The sequence below is a fragment of the Pseudocercospora fijiensis genome (genome assembly GCF_000340215.1).
Source record: "Pseudocercospora fijiensis CIRAD86 unplaced genomic scaffold MYCFIscaffold_4, whole genome shotgun sequence".
Classification (NCBI taxonomy): Eukaryota; Fungi; Ascomycota; class Dothideomycetes; order Mycosphaerellales; family Mycosphaerellaceae; genus Pseudocercospora; species Pseudocercospora fijiensis.
In genome coordinates, this window is record NW_006921535.1 from 5,840,486 (window position 1) to 5,862,782 (window position 22,297).

The following is a 22,297-nucleotide window of genomic DNA, read 5'->3' on the forward strand; positions in this document are numbered from 1 at the left end:
TACTGTATAGGTCTGTATATACTCCTTTATATACCGTTTACTATTTAGCTAGTAGTATATGCGCGATAGTAGCTCGTGCGACCTCTCTATACTATAGTAACTAGCAAGCTTACTATTATAGTGCCTCTTTAAAAGCTCTTATCTAATCGATTGTTTAGCGGGGATATAGTATCTACCCTTAAACTTTAAGTAACCCTTATCGTCGATCGACTAATTATTATTACTCTTGCTAGATCGAGTCGCCCGCCTACTTACAAGCCTATTAATACGCTCGATAGCAAAGGCGTCCCTCTACTAAGCACGTAATAGCTTATCTATAAACGATTAACTATCCCTATTTGCAAGGTTATTTAATAGTACCCGTGCTATCGAACGAGGTACGTATTATATACATCTAATAGCACTAGTAGCCGGAACTACTGCAACCTCTTCTATAGTGCTGTCGCTATAGATAGCAATATCTTCAATCGAGTTATTATAGCTCGAGCGATCTACGTCCTTCTTAACGTATACTAGAAGAACGATAACTCCGCTATAGTATTTGTTACCGCCGCGGGGTCCGGAAGTCCGCTTATCCTACGCTTACTTATTAACAATACGGGCTATAGCAATCTTATACTGCAGGGTTAGAAATAATAAATTGATGTACTAAGTCTCGCTATTATAATTAGGTCGCCTCGATAGGCTATTAGCAGGGTTGCTTACGCCTAGCCGATATAATATATTAAAATCAAACCCGGCGAGGTAGACGGCCTATCTAGCCTATCGACCTATAACCCTAGTAACCTTAGTAATGCTACGGAGGTTGTTATAGTCTATATAGACCTAAATAGTGTGCTATACACTATCGAGATAGTGCCTCTAATGTTTAAAGGCCTCGATAATAGCTAGGAGCTCTTGCTCGTAGGTCTCGTAGCGACGCTCTACATCGATTATCTTTCGTAAAAAGAAGGCAATTAGGTACTAGTAATGGTCCTTATCTAATTACTGTAATATAATAGCCGATATAGCGAACTGTAAAGCGTCAGTCTTAATACGGATCTACTTGCTTAGTATAAAATAGTATAATAGGGGCACTTTAGTAAAGCGTTGCTTTAGACCGTTAAAAGCGGCTTGCGTCTTATTAGTCTATTTAAACTCTCTAAACGGGTTGGCCTTAGTTTTAGTAAGCTTAGTTAGGGGCATTACATGCCGTAAATAGCCCTTAATAAACCGACGGTAGAAGTTAGCGAAGCCGAGGAACGACTATAGCTCCTTAATTAACGTAGGAACAGGCTATTTAGTAATAGTTTTAATCCGATTAGGATTAGCCTTAATACTATCAGTTAATACGATAAAACTAAGGAAGGCTACCTCCTTAGTAGCAAAGGTGCATTTAGAAGGCTTATAATACAGTCTATAGGCTCGTAGGCGATCGAGTACCTTACGGACTATAGCCTAGTACTCCGCAATGTTAGGTAAGTATATATAAACTAGGATGTTATCTAGGTAAACTATACAGAGGTAATCTAATAGGCCTAATAGGGCCCGATTGATATAGGACTAGAACGTAGCAGGGGCATTAGCTAGCCTAAATAGTATAACTAAGTACTCGAAATAGCTATAGCGAGTGCGAAAGGCTGTCTTCTATTTATCGCCCTTACGAATACAAATGCGATAGTACGCATTCTTAATGTCTAGTATAGTATAGTAGTAGGCACTAGAAAGGCGGTCGAGGGTCTTATTAATAAGCGGGAGTAGATAGCGGTCTTTAATAGTAACAGCGTTAAGCTCTCTATAATTAACATATAAACGCAGGCCGCTATCCTTCTTTAGTACGAACAGGATAGGTGCACTAGCAGGGCTGTTGCTATATCGGATTCGACTATTAGCTAGGTTTTCCTCTAGGTACTTACGCAGTATAGCAAGCTCTCGTTTACTAAGGTTGTAGAGGGGGCTAAAAGGAACCTCCTTGCCCTCTATAATATTAATCTTATAATCCGTCTCTTTGAATATAGGCAATGTCGATGCTAGGTAGTATTTAAATACATTAATATAGGTTTCTCGAATAGGCACTAGTATACGAGAGAGCTAATTAGGGTCTATGCTATTAGGGGGTATAGGTTTATCGTTATCTCTACCGAGAAGATTAGCTGTCGGATTAGCTAAGGCAGGTGTTAGGTTGCTAATAAACAGGACCCTAATATCGTTAGGGCACTCGCTAACATTAATATGCTTAATGTCCTCTTTCCTAGCGATTCTAAATCGCTACTTCTAGAGGCCTAGGTCTATAGCTACAGCGTAGTACTTAAGAACAGGGTTGCTAATAACAATAGTAGCTCCCCTATATAGGTTGTCTATATCTACTACGTAGGCAGTAAAGTCTAGTAGGCGTTTATTTCCGAGGTCGTCCTTTAGAGCTATAGGAATATAGTAGGCCCTATAGGTTAAGTGCCGAGCGTTATTAAACTAAGCAAGGGTTAGCAGGTTAGTCTTCGGCAGTTGTCGAAGGTCTAATTGCTTAGCTAGGCGATAGCTAATAAGGGCACTAACTGAATTTCCTAGATCTAGTATAACCTTAGTTTAATAGGTAGTACCCTTTGTATCCTATATAAGGTAGGAGCGTATTATAGCTAGCACAATGTCGATAGTCTTACGCCGTATAAGGCTAATAGTTGGTGCGGCGCTTACTCTTTTTTCGACTAATTAAAAGAGCCGACTAGGGTAGTATTAGCGGCTAAAAGATGTTTCCTATGCTTAGCGGAAGCACGGTCAATTCGGGCCTAGTCCTTAGGTTTGTCGCATTAGCCTAGTAGATAGCTAGTGCTATTACAATTGAAGCACTTCAATCCGGTTAGTAGACTACCGTAGCTATTATTACTATTATTAGCCGAGCGGTTAGCATTATAGGGATACGAGCCTCTTCTACGGCCTCTATCGCGGCCTCCTCTATATAGCCGGCGGCTACGGCCTCTTCTACGGTCGTTGTTACTATTCCTACTGTTAGCGTTGTTGTCCTAGTAGGAACCTTAGTTTCCTCCGCGGCTACGGTTGCTACGGTTAGTACTAGTTAGTCGGATCCTTAATTCTAGTCGTTGTTAGAGCTAAACAGCCCGTTCGGCTATTTCCACTTCGACTATAAATTGAATGCGTATTAGATTAGCTTGTTCGAATACACGGCGACGGTCTAATTCGAGGATAAGCTCCTATCGCAATTTAGGGCGTATTTCGGAAATCTAGATAGAGTCGGTCTTAGCTAGCAAATCATCCTCGAGGGTCTTTAAATAGGCCTTAAATAAGCGAGCCGATTGATTAGTCTTTTGTTTAGCTCGAAGGTATTAGTCCTAAGCGTATTATTGCCTTAGTATAGGGTTTCTAAGGGTGTCTAGTATAATAGTCTTGTAGTCTTGCTACTAAATAGCGGTCTAATCGGTAAGAGAGTCGAAATAGTTATCCTAGGTACGCTTTAGGTCGCTATTAATATACTGCATCGCGTAGACAACTAGTAAATAGTCATCTAGAAGAGCCCTCGGCGCATTTCGTTAGTTAAGCTTACAATCGCGTATGTAATTATTGTATTGTTTGCGACTAGAGCCGTTAAATATAGTATAGTCCTTAAGCTTAGCATCCTTCTTTTAGACAGGGACGGGTAGTAAGGAAGGCCCTGCTATCGGCTTAGTATTAGTTGTTAGGGCTTCCTATAGACGGCGAATCTCGAGGAGATTATCCTTTAGCTATTGTTCTTAACGCAAGGCAGTAAGCCTGTTTTAGGTAGCTTCCTAAAGTCTCGCTACTAGTTAGGGACTAAAGGCTAGCTAGCTATATCGACGGTTAACAATATTATTAAGAATGTCGTCGATAGGCAATTCTAGGTCGTTACCTAGAACTGTAGGTTCTTCTTTAGCAGGTCCTATAGTAGGCTCTTCGGTAGGAGGCACTTTAGTAGGTGCTCTAGTAGGCACTTTAGTAGGCACTGTGCTACTAGTATTGTCGTTGCTAGCGCTACTAGCGGCAGCACGGTTGTTGTTTCGTAATAAGCCGGCTATTATAATAGGGGGTAACACTAATAATGTATTATTAGCCCCTAAGATGCGGATATAGCGGAATTAGTAGGTATTAGTCTAGTGCGATTAACTTAGTGTAATAGGCCGTATAGAAGGCCTTGCTTAATAATTAGTACGGTTGTTTCGATAGAATAGTACGTATAGGTCCCGTTCTTAGGGCGCAATATAGTTAGATTAGTCTTATTCGTAGCTATACCGCTAAAAGCTTAAAATAAGGACTATCTAGCTGCTACCCTTAAAGGGGTAGATCGAATACTATATAAGAAGGGTTATATTAGCAGGTAGATAGGGTAGTAGTAGGTATAGGTAGTATTCGATAAGGATCTAGGAGGAGAGGGAGGAAGGTAGGAGAGTTAGCCTAACGCTAAGCGCCAAGCCCTGCCTAAGGCACTAAGACCCTAGCTTTACTCGGCCTAATTATATGCCAATTACGTATAGCCTCTTTGGCTCTGACAGCTTACTAAATCCTAAAGGGTTGCAAGTCCGCCGCGAGCGGGCGCGAGAGCACTATAGAGCGATTATTATACCCGGCCCTAGTTACGTAATATTAATAGATACTTACTACAAATTCGAGTATTAGGGGATACAGATCTACGTAGCGATTAATATTTACTCGCGTTATATTGTCTAGATCTATATAGGTATTACTAGCCGGACAGCTGTCTCTATACTAGCTTAATACCTTACAACGATCCGGAATAGTAGTATAATGCTATAGATTATCCGATTAGACTATAGGGTAGAGACGATTCTAGCTACGGACGCTTACTATAAGACTCGCCTTGCGACTCGTAGTAACCCGGAACAACCGCTAGCCTTCGAGGACTGCTTTAAATACGGTACGAGTAAGATAAACTAGCGGATTAAGGCATAGTAGCGTTAGCAAGCACCCGTATTAAATAGCTAGAGGGGCTATTTCTACGAGTTACTGCGCGAGTTACTATACGATACTAAACTGCTAGCGGATCGGATTGCCTTCCTTATAATCTATATACTAATTATACGTTATAAAGTCCTCGAATTTGTTTACCTCTAGAATAGCTATCGTATCCGGAAGCAGGCTAATCGACTATACGTTATACTAGGTATTCCGCATATTCTATACTATTATCTAGAGCTTAGCGGGCATTCTTATTAAGGTATTCCTATACCTAACGGCGCACTTAATAATATAGAGCAAGACCTTTAAGGATTCGGTATATATTAGATTCTATAGTACTCGCTATAGACTCGCTATAGACTCGCTAATAGACTCGCTAATTCCTAGATCTTGAAGCCTACCTGCCCGAGGCTACGCTTTCTTAGTGTTAGATAGCATTGTAGATTTATAGCTTCTCGTATCTAGTAAGTAGTAGCGAGAATAGCGATAATATAGAGCGCCTTTACCGCTCTGCCTACTTGCTTCTTCGAGGGCTAGCTAGGGAGCATATAGCTATAGGGTTAGAGCCGGAACTAATAGAGTTAGATAAGCTATTAGTAGCACGTAGTTAGTTAGCGGCGGCTCGGAATTAGGAAGCTAGGTTAATTAAGTTTACAAATAATATATACTAATCTCCGATCTACGAGCCGGCCGCGAGTATATAGCGAGTCGCTTTTTCTAGTTCGATTTTATCTATAACCTTCTTAAACCTCTACTATTTCTACCTCTATTTATCTAACAATGCCTACTAATTAGGGTACCTATTGTACTAAATTAGGCGTCGACTATGCAAAGATATATAGTAAATACCGATACTGTTTACAATGCGGCCTTCTTAATCCCGATCTACTAACCGAGCAATTTGTTCGCGAGCAATTAGTAGCCGCCGCTACGAGTAGCTCCGCGAGTACGGTACGAGGCTTTAATACGTTCCCCTCTATACCTAAGGCGGCTAATGCTACACGCAATGCTGCTAGTTAGTATTACAAGCTAGTAACTCGAATACTACTAAATGCTAGATCTCGGAGCCTCTCGTAACGTCTACTAATACCTGCTTTAGCTTTAGCTTTATTAGACCTAAAAGTATAGGAATACCGTTGCCGCTATTTAATCTATACTTAGTATATAGAAGTCAAGCTTACGAGTACAACTAAGATATAGTTCTATAGTAAACCCGCCCTCTATACTACTATTACGGATGCCTAGTCTAACTAAGAATTCCTCGAAGCCGATATAACATTTATAGACTAGATTATAGACCGGATTGACGCCTGCGAGCTACTAGATAGTAGTATTAATCGGACCTAGGACTATTTTAACTACTTCCTCTATATAGACTTTAATAAACTAACTAATTAACTAGAGAAGCTAGCAAGCAAGGCGCTTCGATTACTTAGATAGGCTTTAACGGTCTACAAACTAGCAACAAAGTTATTATTAGTCTACGAGATTAAGCTCTATATCTAGACTAAGTAGGAGAAGCAACAATAATAACAAAAGCGGAAACATCGGTTAAGTGCTATTACTAGTACTAGTACGAGTAATATAGCGAGTTAGTAAAAGGTAGTTAACAGCATTAAGATTAAGAAAGAAAAGCTATAGACTAAGAAGGTTATCGATACGAATTAGCCGCCTAAGATAATTAACCTAAGCGGCGATGCTACCGCAAGTATACCGCGAGGTATGCCTACTCTAAAAGGGTCGAGCGAATCGAAGGATTAGCAACCTACTAATAGATAGGCTAATAGCGGTAGATAGGCTAATAGCGGTAGACAGGCTAATAGCGGTAGACAGGCTAATAGCGGTAGATAGGCTAATAGCGGTAGACAGGCTAATAGCGGTAGACAGGCTAATAGCGGTAGACAGGCTAATAGCGGTAGATAGGCTAATAGCGGCGGACAGGCTAAGAACACAAAGCGCAGTTAACGAGCAAAGAAGAAGAGATAGAATAGTAGACTCGTAGTAGACTCGTAGTAGACTTGCACTTCTTTTACTATCTCTAAAACCTCTAACTTAAACATCTTCTACTAGCGGCTCGCGAGTTGTATTTAGCTACAGCTCCTTTTAAATAGTATATATATCGCGAGACTTAATAATAGCCTTATTCTTAAGCTATTTAAACTACGAGAGGCAGTATCCTTCTAACTTGTCGAACCTAGCTTCTAGTACCTTAATCTTTGCCTCTAGTACAATATTCTTTGCCTCTATAGCCTCGACTCGCGCCTATATCGCGGCTAGCTCGCTATTTCTATCGTCTTCTTTAACCTCTATACTAGCTATATAGCTAGACTTGCCCTTATACTTATAATAAGCGTAGACTCGCTCGCCCTTAGCATTAAGTATACGACACTTAAAGTTATTAGAGCGTATATAGTAGTAGTATAGCGCTAGTATAAGCTTACTAGAGTCCGTTTCTATAATAAGTCTAGTAGCCTTATATTTCCGTAGTCTGTTTAATACCGCCTTCTTCTTATCCGGTATCGCTATTTAATCGAGTAGCTCTTACTATATCTGCGCGCTATAATACTAGAAATCGTAAGTATTTATAGTCGTAGGGCGTCGAAGTCTAAAGCGAGTTAGTAGCGAGTCTATAGCGATACGCCTCGCGACTTACGATAAATATTCTCCTCCTTCTACTAGTAAGTACGCTACTAGTAACTACGCTACTAGTAACTACGCTACTAAAGCTAAAGCTACTAAAGCTGCGCTAAGAATAAGGTCGCGCGGAATACTAGTTATAGCGGCTACTACTATCGCTATCGCTGTCGGTATCGGTATCGGTGTCGATAGAAGAAGAATATTGCGAGGCAAGGCGCGGAAGTATAGCGAGTCTAAGTAAGGTTTATCGCGACAATAGGTATAGTAAGGTTAGTAAGGAAGGTATAGGAAGAATAGGAAGCGACAATAGGCTTAAGTGAAGCCATTGAGCCTCTAGTATATATAGAGCTCCGTCTACGAGTCTGCATAATGTGCCTATAGGGTGATCTTTAATCTAGTCGAAGGAGCCTCGAGACTAAACCGAGCCCCAGCTGCCCGCCCGAGCCCCAATATTCCTAGGAATTTGACTTGGCTTTAGACAAGCGAGGCGAGCTTCCAAGCGTTGGAAGTGAGGCACTGCCCCTAAAACAGGTAGTATCTTTCTTTTGCTCAGCGAACGAGCCTAAGGCGAGAGAGGCGAGAGTGACGAGCACGATCGATCATTGGACTCGCTACAGCTTACGCTACGAAATGTTCGTCTTGGCGGTGCACTTGGCTGCACTCTGCGGAGCTAGCACGAGCCTCCATCTGTCTAAGTGGAGTCTCCTCTGACTGACGATCGATCATTGGACTCGCTACATTCTACGCTACGAAATGTTCGTCTTGGCAGTGGATTTCGCTGCAAGCTGCAAGGTCGATCGCCACTACTGCGGGGTTAGGTTGTCTTTCACATGACGACGACATCATTGTACAGATCACTCAGACGTCTCGGAATAGATCTAGACAGGATCTGGAATAATCTTGACAGTTGGAGATCCATGTAATCGTTCGCAGCAACCGTCGTTCATCGTTCATCGTGGACCTCATCTTCGACAAATTTGACCACGAAATCCTCCTTCCAAATCCTAATCCTGTCACTTTCCAGAGAATTGGTTTCTTCACTGATGGATCATGGTTCCCCAAGCTCTGGAGGATGTCACTGTGGTATCTGGTTATCTGGTAGCTATTGTGTAAATATGCAATTATGCCCACGCTCCGATCAAACTCATGCAGAAAGCGCCAAAAAGGACCAAAGACATCGCTATAATCCTCTTGTTCCCTCTCATGGTCTTCCAGCTATGATCGCTTAAGAAATCCTCTGACAGCAGATCCACCAGGCTCGTATAGGTGAGCAGTCCAGCGGAAATAGCATTCATCGTTCCCACCACAATCAAGCCTGTCTCGGAGTCCGGACTGTAGAGATTGCGGGTCGCAATACCTATGGCCTGGCCAAGCGGAGTGGTACAGCCATATGCCAGAGCCATCAACCAAGGCTGCAGCGCCCTCGGTTCCCATCCCACCGCCGCTATCCGTGAGCCGAGAGCAAGTCCTTCGAATGTCTGGTGGAAAGCAATCGCTATCAATAGGATGACTTGCTCACTTCCCACAGCTACAGCCAACGCCATTCCGATGAACACGCTGTGGAAGAGAATACCACACTCGAGCAGCATGCACTGCATAGTGAGCTTCTTACGCTGCTGCTCCGCTTCTTTCTCTGCCGCAATACCCAAGCTTTCTTCGCTGATGCGGCATTCAGCAATGCTAGCGGTGTGATGGGGGAAGCCGTCCCCCTCGAGATGCCCATCTGGTGATGTTCCCGTCAAGTTTCCAGGCGCTGTCTTCATGACGCTGTGAGATCTTCCAGAGCGAGTTCGACCGAATTGAGGGGTGGCCCGCGCTGGGGTTATCTCTTCTTCCGCGATAGAGTCAGCCCTGGATGCCTGCCTTGGTCTCTCCATCGGAAGATCCTTGGAGTCAACACCTTGCAAATCCGGTGTCTCAGGTCCTGAGCAGAGCGAACGTCCTGGAGAGAAGACCATCTCGGCGATGGTGATAATGAAGACGGCCGCAAGTGAGATGGCTCCTGCGAAGGCCGGATACTGTTCATTGAAAAACGGCGGCAGGCATGCAGCCGTCAATGATACAAATGCAGTCGGGAAGAGATGGACAAAGGCCGTCGCAATCAAGACGCCAGTTCCGAAGTGCCGGAACAGAAACAGCGCTTTTGGCGGGATGTGCAGCTGAGGAACTTTCAAGGCGATGAGAGGCAATGCACATGCTCCGGCCGATACCCCAAGAATGATGAACAGGGCTCCGACATGGAGAGGTAAGTTGTAGTTCTCATTCCTTGTACCAGTGCCGCAGGTGCCCATGTCGACTGTCGAATTGCGGTTGTCCAGATCCACTCAGAGTCGGCGGATCCTCTCGTTGCTTGGAACTGTGGCATTAGGGTAGGTCCAATGCTGGATGGTGCGTGCCTTGGCAAGCGAACGTGTCCACAATCCAGCCTTTCAGGGACTTGACTTCAACAAGGCTGAAAGTCACGACTCGTGCAGATCTTCCAAGGTCTTGGAGATGGAGGCGCTGGTAGGGATGACCAGCAAGGTGAAGTGAGAAAGCGCATGTTTCATACACGTTCTCCAGACAGATCGACGTGCTCGCGCCTCGGAAGGCACTCTCGGCGACCTCTTGGCTGTCTTGGCCATGACTACCACGCGGCTGGAACCGGAGCATGGCAACAACGTGGACATGTCACGATTTATGGGTATGCCGCTGGCGATGCCACTGCCTGGAGTTGAGTTGCTGTGCCTGTCAGCAGTATGTCAGCCCAATGACCAAGCAGAACGCTTCGTCGGCACACGAGATGAGTCCAGGAGCTACAGCATCGTGTACGTGTACGAGTCCAGGCTTCTGTTGGCGAGGCAGACGAGTGTACAAGACTCAAATACTCCACAGCCCGACAGTGTATAGTGCATGATAGCGAGATGGTATGGGATGGGAGTAAGAGTGTGTGTCGTCGACGAGCCCTGCAAAGTGGCTGACTCAGCGATTCAAGGCTGAAGCTTCCTGGCACTACCTACTACCCTTTGTGTTCACGACACGCAGATATGCTGCTCGCACGACAGCTCATAGCAAGCTTGAAAGGCGGACATGAGAAGAAAAAGTCACCATTTGACTTGACTCCCATGAACGACTACATATCTCTCCCCGAGCCTCACGACACATCGGCGGCGTCGACCCTCTGCGCCAGGAAGTGCACGGCTTCGTCAACATCAAATGCATACGAGAAGTGAGCCACATCCACGATGAGCGTTCCCTCGCACACACCATCGCCCACGGCGCAGAAGACCTTCGTTCTCTCGGCCGGGTAGTTCGGAATACGGCCATCATTCTGTGCCTTGCGCGTGTATCCGTACAAGACCGCGCCCGCGACTTGGTCCGCTGCAGCAGGAGCTTGCTGGCTGAGATCGCTCAGAGAAGCCGCGATGAGGGCTGTGCCTTGTCTGGGAAGAGTCAGTACTACATCTCCACATACACATCCGAGGACAACGTACGAATAGCCACCAGTGACCACGATTGTGTCTGGGCATTTGCTGTTTGCCAGCTTGAAGAGGCGGCTTCCTTCGCCGATTGTATCAGACGAAGTGCCTCTCGGCAAAAAGTTACCAGCAAGCGTGGCGTCGTATGGTCCTCCAATCCCTTGACCTGCTGCATTCGCACTGCCCGGGTGTCTCTTCAAGCCCGAGCATGTCTGTGGACCAACCGTAACGCCCTGTACTGCAGTCAGTGATGGACATAGACGGGGTGAATACTCCCGAGACTACGCGGTGTGAGCAGAGTGGAAACGGATTTGCCCAGGATTCGCAGACGGCTACTGATTACTGTATAGGAATTACGGTACACAAAAGCCCAAGTACAAGAAGGACATCCACATTCGGCTTTCCACCTTCCTCCCGAGTCTCCGCATTTATGGCTGTCACAGCACCAACGCCTCTGATTCTCGTATAAGACGGCGGCGTCTGCGCTTCTGCGAAGATGATAAGGTCTCGCGTACGATCAATTGGTCTCTGAAAAAGTCTGTTAACACACTACCCTAACCAAGCAATGACTGCTAATCGAGCTTACCGCATCCATTTAGGTTGCATAGCTCCATTGATGCTGTGCAAATTACGCGCTAGTGTTGACAAACATTCTTGCCATATGTATTTGCGTAGCAACCAATGCAAGTCCCTGTGCACTGTGATGAATCCGTACACGCGCTATTGCAAGCATAACGTGGCATGAGGACCGCCCCGAGGATTGAGGCACCTTTTTTAGCGGCCTCGGAATCCTAGTTTCCTGTCAGCGGGTGGTCACGGCAGAGATAAAGCAATAGACACCTACCGATTCGAAAGGTTTGGCTAGAGCCAATGTGGCTATGGCTACGATGAAGAGGTTTGTAAGCATCATCTTTCTGGTATTGCGGCTGACTAAAAGTTGTTTTTCTTTTGCTGCACAAAGTAGACCTTCGGACAGGACAGACAGAGTATACCTTATATATACCACGGATGGGCTGATGTTAGCGGAACCTACGGAGTTACACCATACCGGCCGGAAATTCTCCGCTCCTTATCGACAGACGCTGCGAACCCAAATTCACGTATACTCAGATGCCGTATAAGGGCGTTGACAGCTGTGCCCTGCTAGTATGACTGTAGTAAAGCATTACTATGCACGGGTGAGATCATTCTGCCTTTAGACTATACACTCCACATTCTCGCGTGTAGAGACTATAATCAAGTGAACACAGGCAGACTACCTGTACATGAGATTCTATGCCTTCCACATCCGCACAATAAGACAAAGAAGAAACGAATAAATACGAGGCTACTACTAGGCTACATGCATGTAATAATGCGTTACAAGCGAGAGCGTAGACGCCAACTGCATAAAGTTTTAAGCTTAGACATCGTGAACCAATAGGGTAGGTAAGCAGGTACAGCGGTCGCAGCGCCCGCAGCCAAACTAGAAGGATTACCCGCAGAACAAGCGCGGCAAACGCTAGATCTATCGACTCGGAGCGAAGGAAGGAAGGAAGGAAGAGGCGAGCGGCAATCTATAGCGTCTAACTATATCGGAGTAAAAGTAGGCATTCCCTAGACCCTTACTCCTTATAGATTATAGCGAATAGTAACTTATTATTTAGTAGTCCGACCCTAGTTATCTTTACTCCGATATAGTAAGATACTATAGGGAAATATATTCGCCGGTTCTTAGCTTTTTTAGGAAGATATTAGGACCTATAGTATAGAATAGGGTATATAGTAGTAGTAGTAGAGTACTATAAGTTTTTTTTTTTTAAAAAAAAATCCCTTTTTTAGTAAATTTTTTTTACTTATAATAGAAACTTAGGGAAAACGTTTAAGAAGTTTACTATTATTTTTTCTTAATTTTTATAACGTTTCTTAGGTTAGGGTATTTAATAGCTTAGTAAAAATAAAATAATAATAATTAAATTAAAATTAAATTAAAGTTACTAGTAAGTAGCGGTTATATTAACTATTCTACTACTTCTATATAGATAGAATAGTTTAAAGATTTCTATAGTATAGTTTTATAGGTAGTTTTAGTACTAATACTATTATAAACTTATAATGCTAGAAATTGTATATATATAGAAGAATTATTTCTTTTATTAAAATTATTTATACTAGCTATATATAGTATTTCTTATATGTTTATAGTTTACTAAAATATAGGTAGTACCCTATATAGCCTAGTAGGCTATAGAAATTTTAGTAGTATAGAGCTTTCTAGCTTATTCCTATCTAGGTATACTATTTGATTATAGATCTAGTTTTGCTAGTAGTAATATAAGCAGTTCTATTAGTATATTAGGATAGTGTGTTTTTTATAAGGATCTTATAAATATTTTATAAATATATATTGTTTTCTCTATTTCTAATAGTAGCTCTCTATATGCCTAAACATCGGTTGTGTATAGCGGTCCTTACGGGAGTAACGCATAGGCTGCCCGGGTACGCTCTTTCCTGTCGGACATTGTGGTTGCCAAGCCCGTCCCTTTCCAGACATTCGGGCTCCCTTCGTCCTTATCTCGACTACCGAAGCTGAGAAGTAAGTAGCCTTGTCTCGCTTCCCCTAGCTAGGATCTACAACGAAGCCTCGAATTTCCCGATTCAGACCGTAGAGGTACCGAAGTCTTTCTCATCTACTTCTTAGCCCTTTTGACCAGATCTCTGCCTTAACGGGCAGTACAGGCTAGCAAAACTTGCAGCATCAATAAAATCGTAGCCCAAAGCACCTTCCCTCCTCGCCGACAGTACTTTGCTTTCCTAGAACTATTCAAGCATGTCCACAACAACGAGTAAGCAATGCCGGATACTACGGATTGTACGTGTAGGAGTACGAAGCTATCCGGCGTACCGCGCAGCTGTTACTACTGAGTTGTCCCGTCCGTATGGACCCCGATGACTCGGTACTTCTACACCGAAAAATTAGATGGCTGGCGAATCAGATATATCGCTATGGCACACACCCGCGTTGCTGCCTCATTGCGGGTAACGGATGGCATGAACCCGGACGCCATGTAACATCCAGACATCTCGGCAGTCGAAAACTTCAACGTCACAGCATGAGAAGGAGAGCATCAAGGTTGCTTACGACTGCGCTTCATCAAACGCGAGTCAGGTTCATCAGACTACATGTACGCCATGCAAAATCCAGACCTCTCGGCAGTCGAAAACTTCAACTCACAGCATGAAGGGAAGCATTGAGGCTGCTCACGAGTTACGACTGCGCTCGGCAGGAGAGTCAGATTCAGACTAGGGATTGCAAGACTCAGACATCCCGGCAGTCGGAAACTTCAACTGAAAGCATCAAGGAAACTTAACATCAAGGCTGCTTACGACTACCCTTCATCAAACGCGAGTCAGATTTAGACAACGCCTTGCAAGATTTAGACATCTCGGCAGTCGAAAACGTGAAAGTGACAGAAAGTCACAGCGAAAGCATATAAAGCTGCTTACGAGTCACGACTGCGCTTGGCAGGAGGGTCAGATTCGTCAGACTCCGGACCTTTTGTGGACATCGCTGTTCTCCTGCTTTACGACGTTGCACGCGAGAAGCTGTCAGATTCCTGGGACTCTAGGGCTTAATGATTCAATGTCACAGCATGAAGGAAAGCATAAGGCTGCTTACGAGTCACGACTGCGCTTGGCAGATGGGTCAGATTCATCAGACTGCGGACCTTTTCCGGGTATCTCTATGGTTTCCTGCTTACCACGTCGCACCCGAGAGGCTGTCAGACTCTGGGGACATCAACGCTCGATCATCGAACAACAGACTTTCCATGGTGTCAGACGGCATCCGCTAGTATGTTCTGCTCGACGCGTGCAGAAACTTCATGAAAGTCACTGGATCGCCACGCAAATGAATAGGCAATTGGACAACATTGTATCTGTCTCGGACCGCTGTGTGTAAGTATGCTTGATGCTACCCTCCCAGGGCACACTCCCGTCTTATCTTTCACCCTCTTGGCTACCCTGCAGCCATGGCACGCCTCTTGTTCAGCGTCTACCTCCTGATCGGGCTGGCATCTGCGGCAGACCCAAAAGCACAGGCTGCTCAAAAGGTAGGAGACCTCCGAGACAGATCTTCTGCGCACAAGACCGGCTGGTTCGTATGAGCATAGGATCCTACAAGACTCTGGCATCACTACTTAGCAAAGAAGGCAAAGTAATTACATTCTGCAACGCTCTCCCATCCCAGAGCAATTTCGCTAAAGCCAGCAGACCGACTTCTCTCACGAGCTTAACATACACAGCACTACACACCCTCTGCGCTTGTCTCAAAGCTTCAACAACGACAACACCACCACCACCACCTGCTCAAGTTTTCTCACGAGCTGAACATACACAGCAGCAATAAAGACCTCCTACGATTGTCTCAAAGCCTCGAAAACGACACCAACACCACCTGCTCCCTCCGACGAGGCGTCTTACTCGGCGACGACACCGAATCTCTCCCCAGATCCTCCGAGTACCTGTCAAAATTTATACTCTGGAAATGGCGATACTAAGAATTGCGGGAGTAAGAATCGAGCAAATATTCGTAGAAACGAAGACCAATCACTAAAACTTCTCCATGCGCAGAAAGTCTTTCCTGCAACTACGGTTTGTGAGCCGAATGTTCTGATACCGTGTCACGAATGCTCGGGATCCTGAATACTGCTTTCATGCATCTTGCCGTCGTTGTCTGAAACAGCGGGACGCATATGAATGAGTCCACCTATTCGCGTAAGTCTTTACATGTAGCTGAAGTGATGACAAGATTCAGTATACCGACTCCTTCTCAGTGCACCGTCTCTGTCCGTTCGCTCCGCATTCGATGGACTAAAATAATGCCACATATCTCCCCCTCCCATCCCTTGCATCAAACCAAAATATATCTGTTCCGAAATCTCACATCTCACATCTCCAATCCTCCTTCCCTTTTTCTTTCCCCCACCATCCCATCTCAACCTCCATGCCACCTCACCGTCTCCCCTTCCCTCTCTCCTCAAACCACCCTCTCCATCTCACCTCCCCCTCCTCTCATCCCTTTCCTTCCCCCTCTCCTTTCAAACGCACCCTCCACTCCCTCACCACAACCTCCACCCGCCTCCTCTTCTGGCTCTACGACGAAAAATGGATCTACGTAGTCTGGTTTAGCGTGGTGGTTTTGTTTTTGAGTATAATTGGATGGATTTGTGAGTAACGACACTCTACACATACGCATACAACAAAAAGAATTTTCTTTTTTTTTGCGGATGTATGGATGGATGGATTTTAACACTAACTATGGCTTGTGGAAATAGTTTATAAAAATGGTAGGACAGAGGGGTGGAGTGCGAATACTACGACGAATTCGATGAATACTACGAATATTACCTCTGGGGAGGGGATGTTGAAGCCTTTGGTATACGTATAGGGTGGGGGGGGGGGGGGGGGAAGGGATGGTTTGGGAATGGATTCGAGGCATGGTGGCGGGGTTGTTCGAACAGCATCTGCGAAACGAGGAGATGATGAGAAGAGAGATCTGGAATCTGCCTGAACGTACGTATCTCTTGGCGAAATCCTTCCCGTCACCACGCCCGCGTTCTTCCTTTCGTTTCTTTTATCATGCACTCCGCAAAGTCTACTTGCGCCACCCGACAAGGTTCCAGGCACGGGAGAGGAGAGCTCTGGGATAACCGATAACTCACTACTGGTTCAGGTCTTATTAGTGAGCATGCAAGTAATGCTGGATCCAACAACATCGCTTACGAGCTATTGACGCACTGCGCTATGGCTATGCTGCGGATATTTCGGTAATGGTCGGTTCAATCTCGCGGAGACGAAGATGTATATATGGTTTGCAGGGAAAGGTGTTGGAAGGTCGCGTGGTGCGGTGCTCAGTTGTGGTGTGCTGTCTCTGTGATTTGCTGCCGGAGTTTGGTGTGGAAGTCTGGAATTGCTTCGGGTGGACTTTGGCAAGATGAAGGTGCTGCGATTGCTATCTTTGGCTGTTGCTGCGATTGCACAGACGGTGAATCGGACGCAGACGAACGGATGGGGGTTCGACTCCGGCTCAGAGACATTGTATCAGTGCTTCGCAGGCTCAAGAGGTCGTCAAGGCTGCTATTGACCAGTCAAATGCAATTGGGTCAGATGGGAGCGAGCAGACTGTTGCGCAACTTAGACTTTAGACTGACATTTCCAGTGTTCCGAACGACATCGCCGTGGTTGATCCGTCCGCTCAGCTCGTAGCTTTCCTGCGCATGGACAATAATGCATACCTCGCAAGTGTGGTCATCAGCATCAAGAAAGCCAAGACAGTTGCACTCTTCAACGGCCTCTTCCCTTCATACGGCTTCTATAAGCGATCACAGCCTGGCCCAATGAACGACTTGTATGCGATCCAGGAGACTAATGATGGGTTAGTCGTTTTCGGTGGCGGTCAGCCAATTTACGACTACGAGGGATACTTCATAGGCGCAGTTGGAATCAGCGGTGGTAGCGTCCAGCAAGACGTGAATGTGAGCGTTACTGCAGCGGAGGCTATTGGCGGCACATTGCAAATGGCGCCGTTCTTGGTGAATGCAGTGTAGTGCATGGCGTGCGTCCGAAGGGGGAGGTGGAGTAGGACATACAGGAAAAACAAGACTCAGGAACCCTTTAATGCGATACCAGCGATAATGAAAGCTTCGGCCTCCTTCCCACGCTGAGCCGCCTCTCCGCCTTTCTTTGGAGCTTCGAGGCGGTAGATTTTCCTCATCCTGGCCTGGTCATGCATGGATGCTAAGGCGTCATCTGTGAGGCTAGTCGGCGACGCTTTGACGTTGGCCAGTAGATGTCGCTCAACGGTACTCCTGTCGCCGCCAACTTTGATCGCAACGATGTTTTTGCTCTCGTCTTGAATACCATAGCGGCGGAATGACTCGGCGATCTGCGTGTGGGTGAGTATGACAAGTAAGGAAAAGTAGGAATATGTAGTGAGACGACGTGATGCGAAAATTGAAGCCAAGATACGACTCGTACTTACATTGTTGTTGGGATTCATGGCAAATACAATTTCCGAATGCACATTCTTGGTCTTGAGGCGGCCGGCGATCAGATCGTTGATTGCCCTAAAGCAAGCCGAGAGCACAATGCCGCGTGACCGCAGGACGGCGGCATCGAGAAATGCATACTCATAGTCCGGATTGCCTGCAAGAAGCTGTTCGCGCAGAAACGAGGCATTCTGCACATCGGCAAAGAGGCAGATGTGGAGAGGGTGGTGTGGGAGGTGTGGGAGCGACGCCGTCTCCATGCTGGCGGCCTGGACGTCTGGATGAGGATGGCCAGCCTCACCAAGGCGGGCGATGTCTGCAAGCGGCGGTGGTAGCGTGACTGGGTGTGGTATGGAGGGTGGTGGTGTGGTGGTGAGGCCAGGAAGAGTGGTGCTTTTTCGCAGTAGTGATTGGGCTTTGCGTATGAAGTAGGTTAGCTCAGCGCACGGGGCCCCGAAGGTTAAAGTGGCGAGAACTCTGGACCGGACCGGGGGGGGGCCTCAAGTACGCTGCTGCGAAGTCGACGCGCACTTGACGGCCGCGCAGGACGCTGCAGCGCCGATGGAGCAGCGCGATCGCTGAGGGGGACATTGGCGGGACCCGGGGTTCGTGTCGTTGTTGCTGTTTCTTATATGCTGTACCTGTGCCTGCGACAACCCAACTCCGCCCGCTGCACCAGGCCACGCCACGGCAGCGGTGTCTCCCGCAGTTGATGTGCGTGCAAGCGCCTCGACGGCAACTTCCACCACAGCTCATCGGCACGCGGAGGGGACATGCCTTCGTCCATGAAGCGGCTGGGCGACGGCGACGGCGACGGTGACGATGGCTCGGCCGACAACGACAGCGGCATCAACACACCGCAGGCCAAGATCGCGCGGACGGACGGCAACGGCCATGCGCAGGGCAATGGCGACTTTTCCGGCAGCGTCAAGAAGAAGATCGCAGGCTCGACGCGAACAGGCCAGGCTTGCGATCGATGCAAGGTAGGACTTCCCGCATCTGATGCCTTCACGTGCGAACGAAACGTGAAGCGGAAGTGAGCACTGGTGCTGATCGATCGTGATGGCAGATTCGAAAGATTCGCTGCGATGCGCGGCCGGGAGGCTGTTCACCGTGCCTGCAAAACAACACCGAATGCAAAACCACCGATCGAATAACAGGACGCGCGACGTCGCGCGGCCATACCGAACAGATCGAGAATGAGAATGCGCAACTGAAAATGTACATGGTGGAGCTCCAGCAGCAGCTGCGAGAAAATGGACTGGAGCCAAAACCACCACCGCCAGCTCCAGCGTACATGGCCGGCGGAGGTCAGGCAGCATCGTGGCAACAGGGCCAGAGTTGGGGCAACATATACGCTGGCAGCAGCAGCGCAGCATCGAGCGTGCAAGGCCGCGATCGCTCGAGCCCGCAAAGTTCTCTCTTGCCCGACTTCCGCGCGGGCTGCATTGGCGACAACTATCTGGGAGTCTCTTCGGAGAACAACTGGCTCAGCCCGATCGAAGGCACTTCTCTGGCTCTATTCGGCACCAAGATCGACCTTGCCGAGTTCATGCCCAACGACTCAGACCCCACCGCGAGCGCAATGTCGTATCGGACATTCCTCAGCCACGCCTTCAGAGCAGAGTATCCTCAGACGCCCGACCTTCCTGCCTACGAACAGTGCAAAGTGTATGCAGACTGGTACTTTCGCTCCATACAGCAGTTCATACCGCTTCTGCACAAGCCAGACTTCATGAACTTGCTCGACAAGATCCACCACCAGAACTACCAGCCCAAGCCGGCAGAAGCCGTGATGGTGCACATGGTCCTAGCAGTCATCAACTTCCAGTTCTCATCACGAAACGCCAACGAGCAAGCGCGAGAAGACAGCATGAATCACTACCACTACGCCTGCAGCTTAATCCCGGACCTCATCACAGGCCACACACTAGAAGACATCCAAGCGCTGGCGTTGATCTGCTCGCAACTGCGCAATCAACCGCGACCAGGAGCGGCATGGATGTTCACAAATCTGGTCATGGGCCTCGCGATTGAGTCAGGCCTGCACAGATCTGCGAAAGCTTGGCAGAACTCGGCCCTGGAGCAGGACCCTCATCACTTGGAGATGCGGAAGCGAATATTCTGGAGCATACTGTTGTTCCACGTTCACATCAGCGGTAAGCTGGGTCGTCCCATGCCACTGCGCATGGACGACTTCGACATTGAAATGCCCGAAGCCAAGCCGGACAACCTTCCCGGTGAGCCCACTGGAAAGTGGAAGAACTGCTCATTCAGGGCTGGCATTGAAGGTTTCAAGCTCCTCAACATCATGATGCAGGTTTACTCAACCATCTACTCGATCAGATCGACTGGTCAGTATGAGATGAACATTCGCCAGCTGGAGAAGGATCTGGAGAACTTTCACCAGCAAGTGCCGGTTGAACTTCGAGGAGGACCGCAAAGCCAGGAAGAGGACAGGATTTCAGCCCTGTACCTGGACATTTCCGTTGCCGAGTGCCAACTGCTTCTCCACCATCCCTCACTGTGCAGGACGGCGTCGCCTCAACTGATGAATCAGAACCTCGACACATGCCTCCACTGGAGTGGGAAGCTACTCGAATCTGCGACACAGCTGAAGACATTGAAGAGCCTCGACACGACGTGGTACTACTCGACGGACTTCTTGGCCGCCATTTTCACAACGCTATTCGCATATACGGAAAGGAGGGACCAAATGACCTCGCAGGACTTGCAGAGATTGAGGCAAGACATGGATTCGTGGATCGATGTCATGGCTGAGGTCGCTAATCTCTTAGGTGCGTGCGAGACTCTACGCAGTACTTTCGCATTACTGACATGCTCTCTAGGCGCCACACCGCAGCTGGTCGTTGCAATCCGCGGAATCGTTGAATCCTCGTTGGGAAACATCCAGCGACACCTGGCGGCTAAGACGGCATCCGCTGCTGTAGCCTCAGCGTCTTCACCTACAACCTCGGATCATCAGCAGGCACAACAATTGTTCAATGCCACAAATGGCTACAGCACGGAGTACACTGCGCAGCAAAGCGGCGATGTGAACCAGAACCAGGCGTATGGCGCGGATCAATCTCAAAATAACTACCCTCCGCAATCCTTCGCCTATGCACACACTCAACCTCCAGCCCAAAACGGCAACGGCATTTACAACACCTTCGACAGCTCCGCCTACTCCAGCGAAGAGTCCAAACCCAACATCGAAGCCGAGTTAGTCGCAAGCATGTCTCAGCAACAACCCCAGCCTCCCGCTCCCACAAACTTCATGGCCGCCTTCCAATCCCCAAATCCACAAGTCTCCAACAACACCTTCCAGCAATCCCCCCAAACAGCGCAAGCCTACCCGCAACCCGGCCCCGCCGCCTGGCGCAACTTCGCAGACTCCATGATGACAACCGTTGCCAACGACTACAATCTCCCCACCGGAGCCCTCATGTCCCTCACCACCGCCACAAAACCCGATTCCTCAGCCGACATGACCGCGATGAATATGGGCAACCTCCCCCTCCCCACGGCTGATGCCAACACCGCTCAGCCTTGGCCGCTTATACACTATAACAGTGCTGCGGAACCTTCTCAATGACATGCTTGATTTTTTTTTACTATCTGTCGTCCGCTGCTGGCATTTGCGTCGGCTTTTGAGCGAGGTGTTCTGGTGTCTACTCACACGATGCGGTGGGGAGGTTGGGTTTACTTTGCTGTGTGAAAAAAAAATCTGGGGCGTTTATTCGCCTTGCATGGATGGGGATGGGATGGGATGGAATGGATGTGTATGTATGGTATGGTTGCATTGCATGGCGAAAAAGAATTCGAAAAAAAATTATTGGGGAAAAGAAAAGATATGGGGAGATCGTAGTAACCGTGTGACCGTGTAACCGTAACCGTTAGGCCTTGAATACCTCGCGCTCAATTATCCATAATTGAGGTGTCTTATCTATAAGACGAGTGGGTCCACCATAAGACGCGTTGAATACCTATAATCCATTCAATTATAGGTCTTGTCTATAAGACAGTCCAATTATCTATAATCTACCTCTTTAGATAGGCCAATTTCAAAAGCAGCCCTTCAGCAAGAGAGCCTTACTTTTATAATTGAACTACTGAAGAATAGGCGCCTATTCTCGTACGGATCCATCTCCTTCCGGTTTAGTACAATATGTCTCGCTCTTTCTCGTAGTTGTCGTAGAAGTAGGTGTTTTGTAGGGTATATAGTAGTGACGATAGAATAGCGACAAT

General features: G+C 47.2%; 7 protein-coding genes across 7 annotated transcripts; 4 read left to right on the forward strand and 3 right to left on the reverse strand.

Moving 5' to 3' along the window:
- Positions 1 to 1,450: 1,450 nt before the first annotated feature.
- Positions 1,451 to 8,275, forward strand: MYCFIDRAFT_175109 (uncharacterized protein; the record flags this gene model as incomplete). The annotated part of the gene is made up of 4 exons (XM_007928659.1): positions 1,451 to 1,457; positions 8,039 to 8,068; positions 8,114 to 8,205; positions 8,231 to 8,275. 4 exons carry the CDS (start codon positions 1,451 to 1,453, stop codon positions 8,273 to 8,275), a joined length of 174 nt encoding a protein of 57 aa, XP_007926850.1.
- A 406-nt stretch (positions 8,276 to 8,681) lies between these two features.
- Positions 8,682 to 9,851, reverse strand: MYCFIDRAFT_46261 (uncharacterized protein; the record flags this gene model as incomplete). Its single annotated transcript, XM_007927624.1, has 1 exon — positions 8,682 to 9,851. The coding sequence occupies one exon, from the start codon at positions 9,849 to 9,851 to the stop codon at positions 8,682 to 8,684; it is 1,170 nt and encodes a 389-aa protein (XP_007925815.1).
- An 842-nt stretch (positions 9,852 to 10,693) lies between these two features.
- MYCFIDRAFT_85059 (carbohydrate esterase family 5 protein) lies at positions 10,694 to 11,928 on the reverse strand (the record flags this gene model as incomplete). Its single annotated transcript, XM_007928660.1, has 3 exons — positions 10,694 to 10,982; positions 11,034 to 11,251; positions 11,863 to 11,928. 3 exons carry the CDS (start codon positions 11,926 to 11,928, stop codon positions 10,694 to 10,696), a joined length of 573 nt encoding a protein of 190 aa, XP_007926851.1.
- Positions 11,929 to 15,704: 3,776 nt separating this feature from the next.
- On the forward strand, positions 15,705 to 16,494 carry MYCFIDRAFT_211390 (uncharacterized protein). Its single transcript, XM_007928661.1, has one exon. It carries the CDS (start codon positions 15,752 to 15,754, stop codon positions 16,175 to 16,177), a length of 426 nt encoding a protein of 141 aa, XP_007926852.1. The 5' UTR covers positions 15,705 to 15,751; the 3' UTR covers positions 16,178 to 16,494.
- A 577-nt stretch (positions 16,495 to 17,071) lies between these two features.
- On the forward strand, positions 17,072 to 17,605 carry MYCFIDRAFT_135847 (uncharacterized protein; the record flags this gene model as incomplete). The annotated part of the gene is made up of 2 exons (XM_007928662.1): positions 17,072 to 17,160; positions 17,218 to 17,605. Coding segments are annotated over 2 exons (477 nt in total), but the record flags the coding sequence as incomplete, so codon positions are not given.
- Positions 17,515 to 18,367, reverse strand: MYCFIDRAFT_54240 (uncharacterized protein). Its single transcript, XM_007927681.1, has 2 exons — positions 18,040 to 18,367; positions 17,515 to 17,943 (listed from the first exon to the last, which is right to left on the reverse strand). The coding sequence occupies exons 1-2, from the start codon at positions 18,304 to 18,306 to the stop codon at positions 17,662 to 17,664; spliced, it is 549 nt and encodes a 182-aa protein (XP_007925872.1). The 5' UTR covers positions 18,307 to 18,367; the 3' UTR covers positions 17,515 to 17,661.
- Positions 18,368 to 18,831: 464 nt separating this feature from the next.
- MYCFIDRAFT_137203 (uncharacterized protein) lies at positions 18,832 to 20,843 on the forward strand (the record flags this gene model as incomplete). Its single annotated transcript, XM_007928663.1, has 2 exons — positions 18,832 to 19,029; positions 19,116 to 20,843. Coding segments are annotated over 2 exons (1,926 nt in total), but the record flags the coding sequence as incomplete, so codon positions are not given.
- Positions 20,844 to 22,297: the final 1,454 nt, after the last annotated feature.

Coding starts and splice junctions, on each gene's coding strand:
- MYCFIDRAFT_54240 (XM_007927681.1), bottom strand. CDS start 18,306: ATGGAGACGGCGTCGCTCCCACACCTCCCACACCACCCTCTCCACATC. Junction 17,944..18,039: donor CCATGAATCCCAACAACAAT/GTAAGTACGAGT, acceptor ACCCACACGCAG/ATCGCCGAGTCATTCCGCCG.
- MYCFIDRAFT_211390 (XM_007928661.1), top strand. CDS start 15,752: ATGAATGAGTCCACCTATTCGCGTAAGTCTTTACATGTAGCTGAAGTG.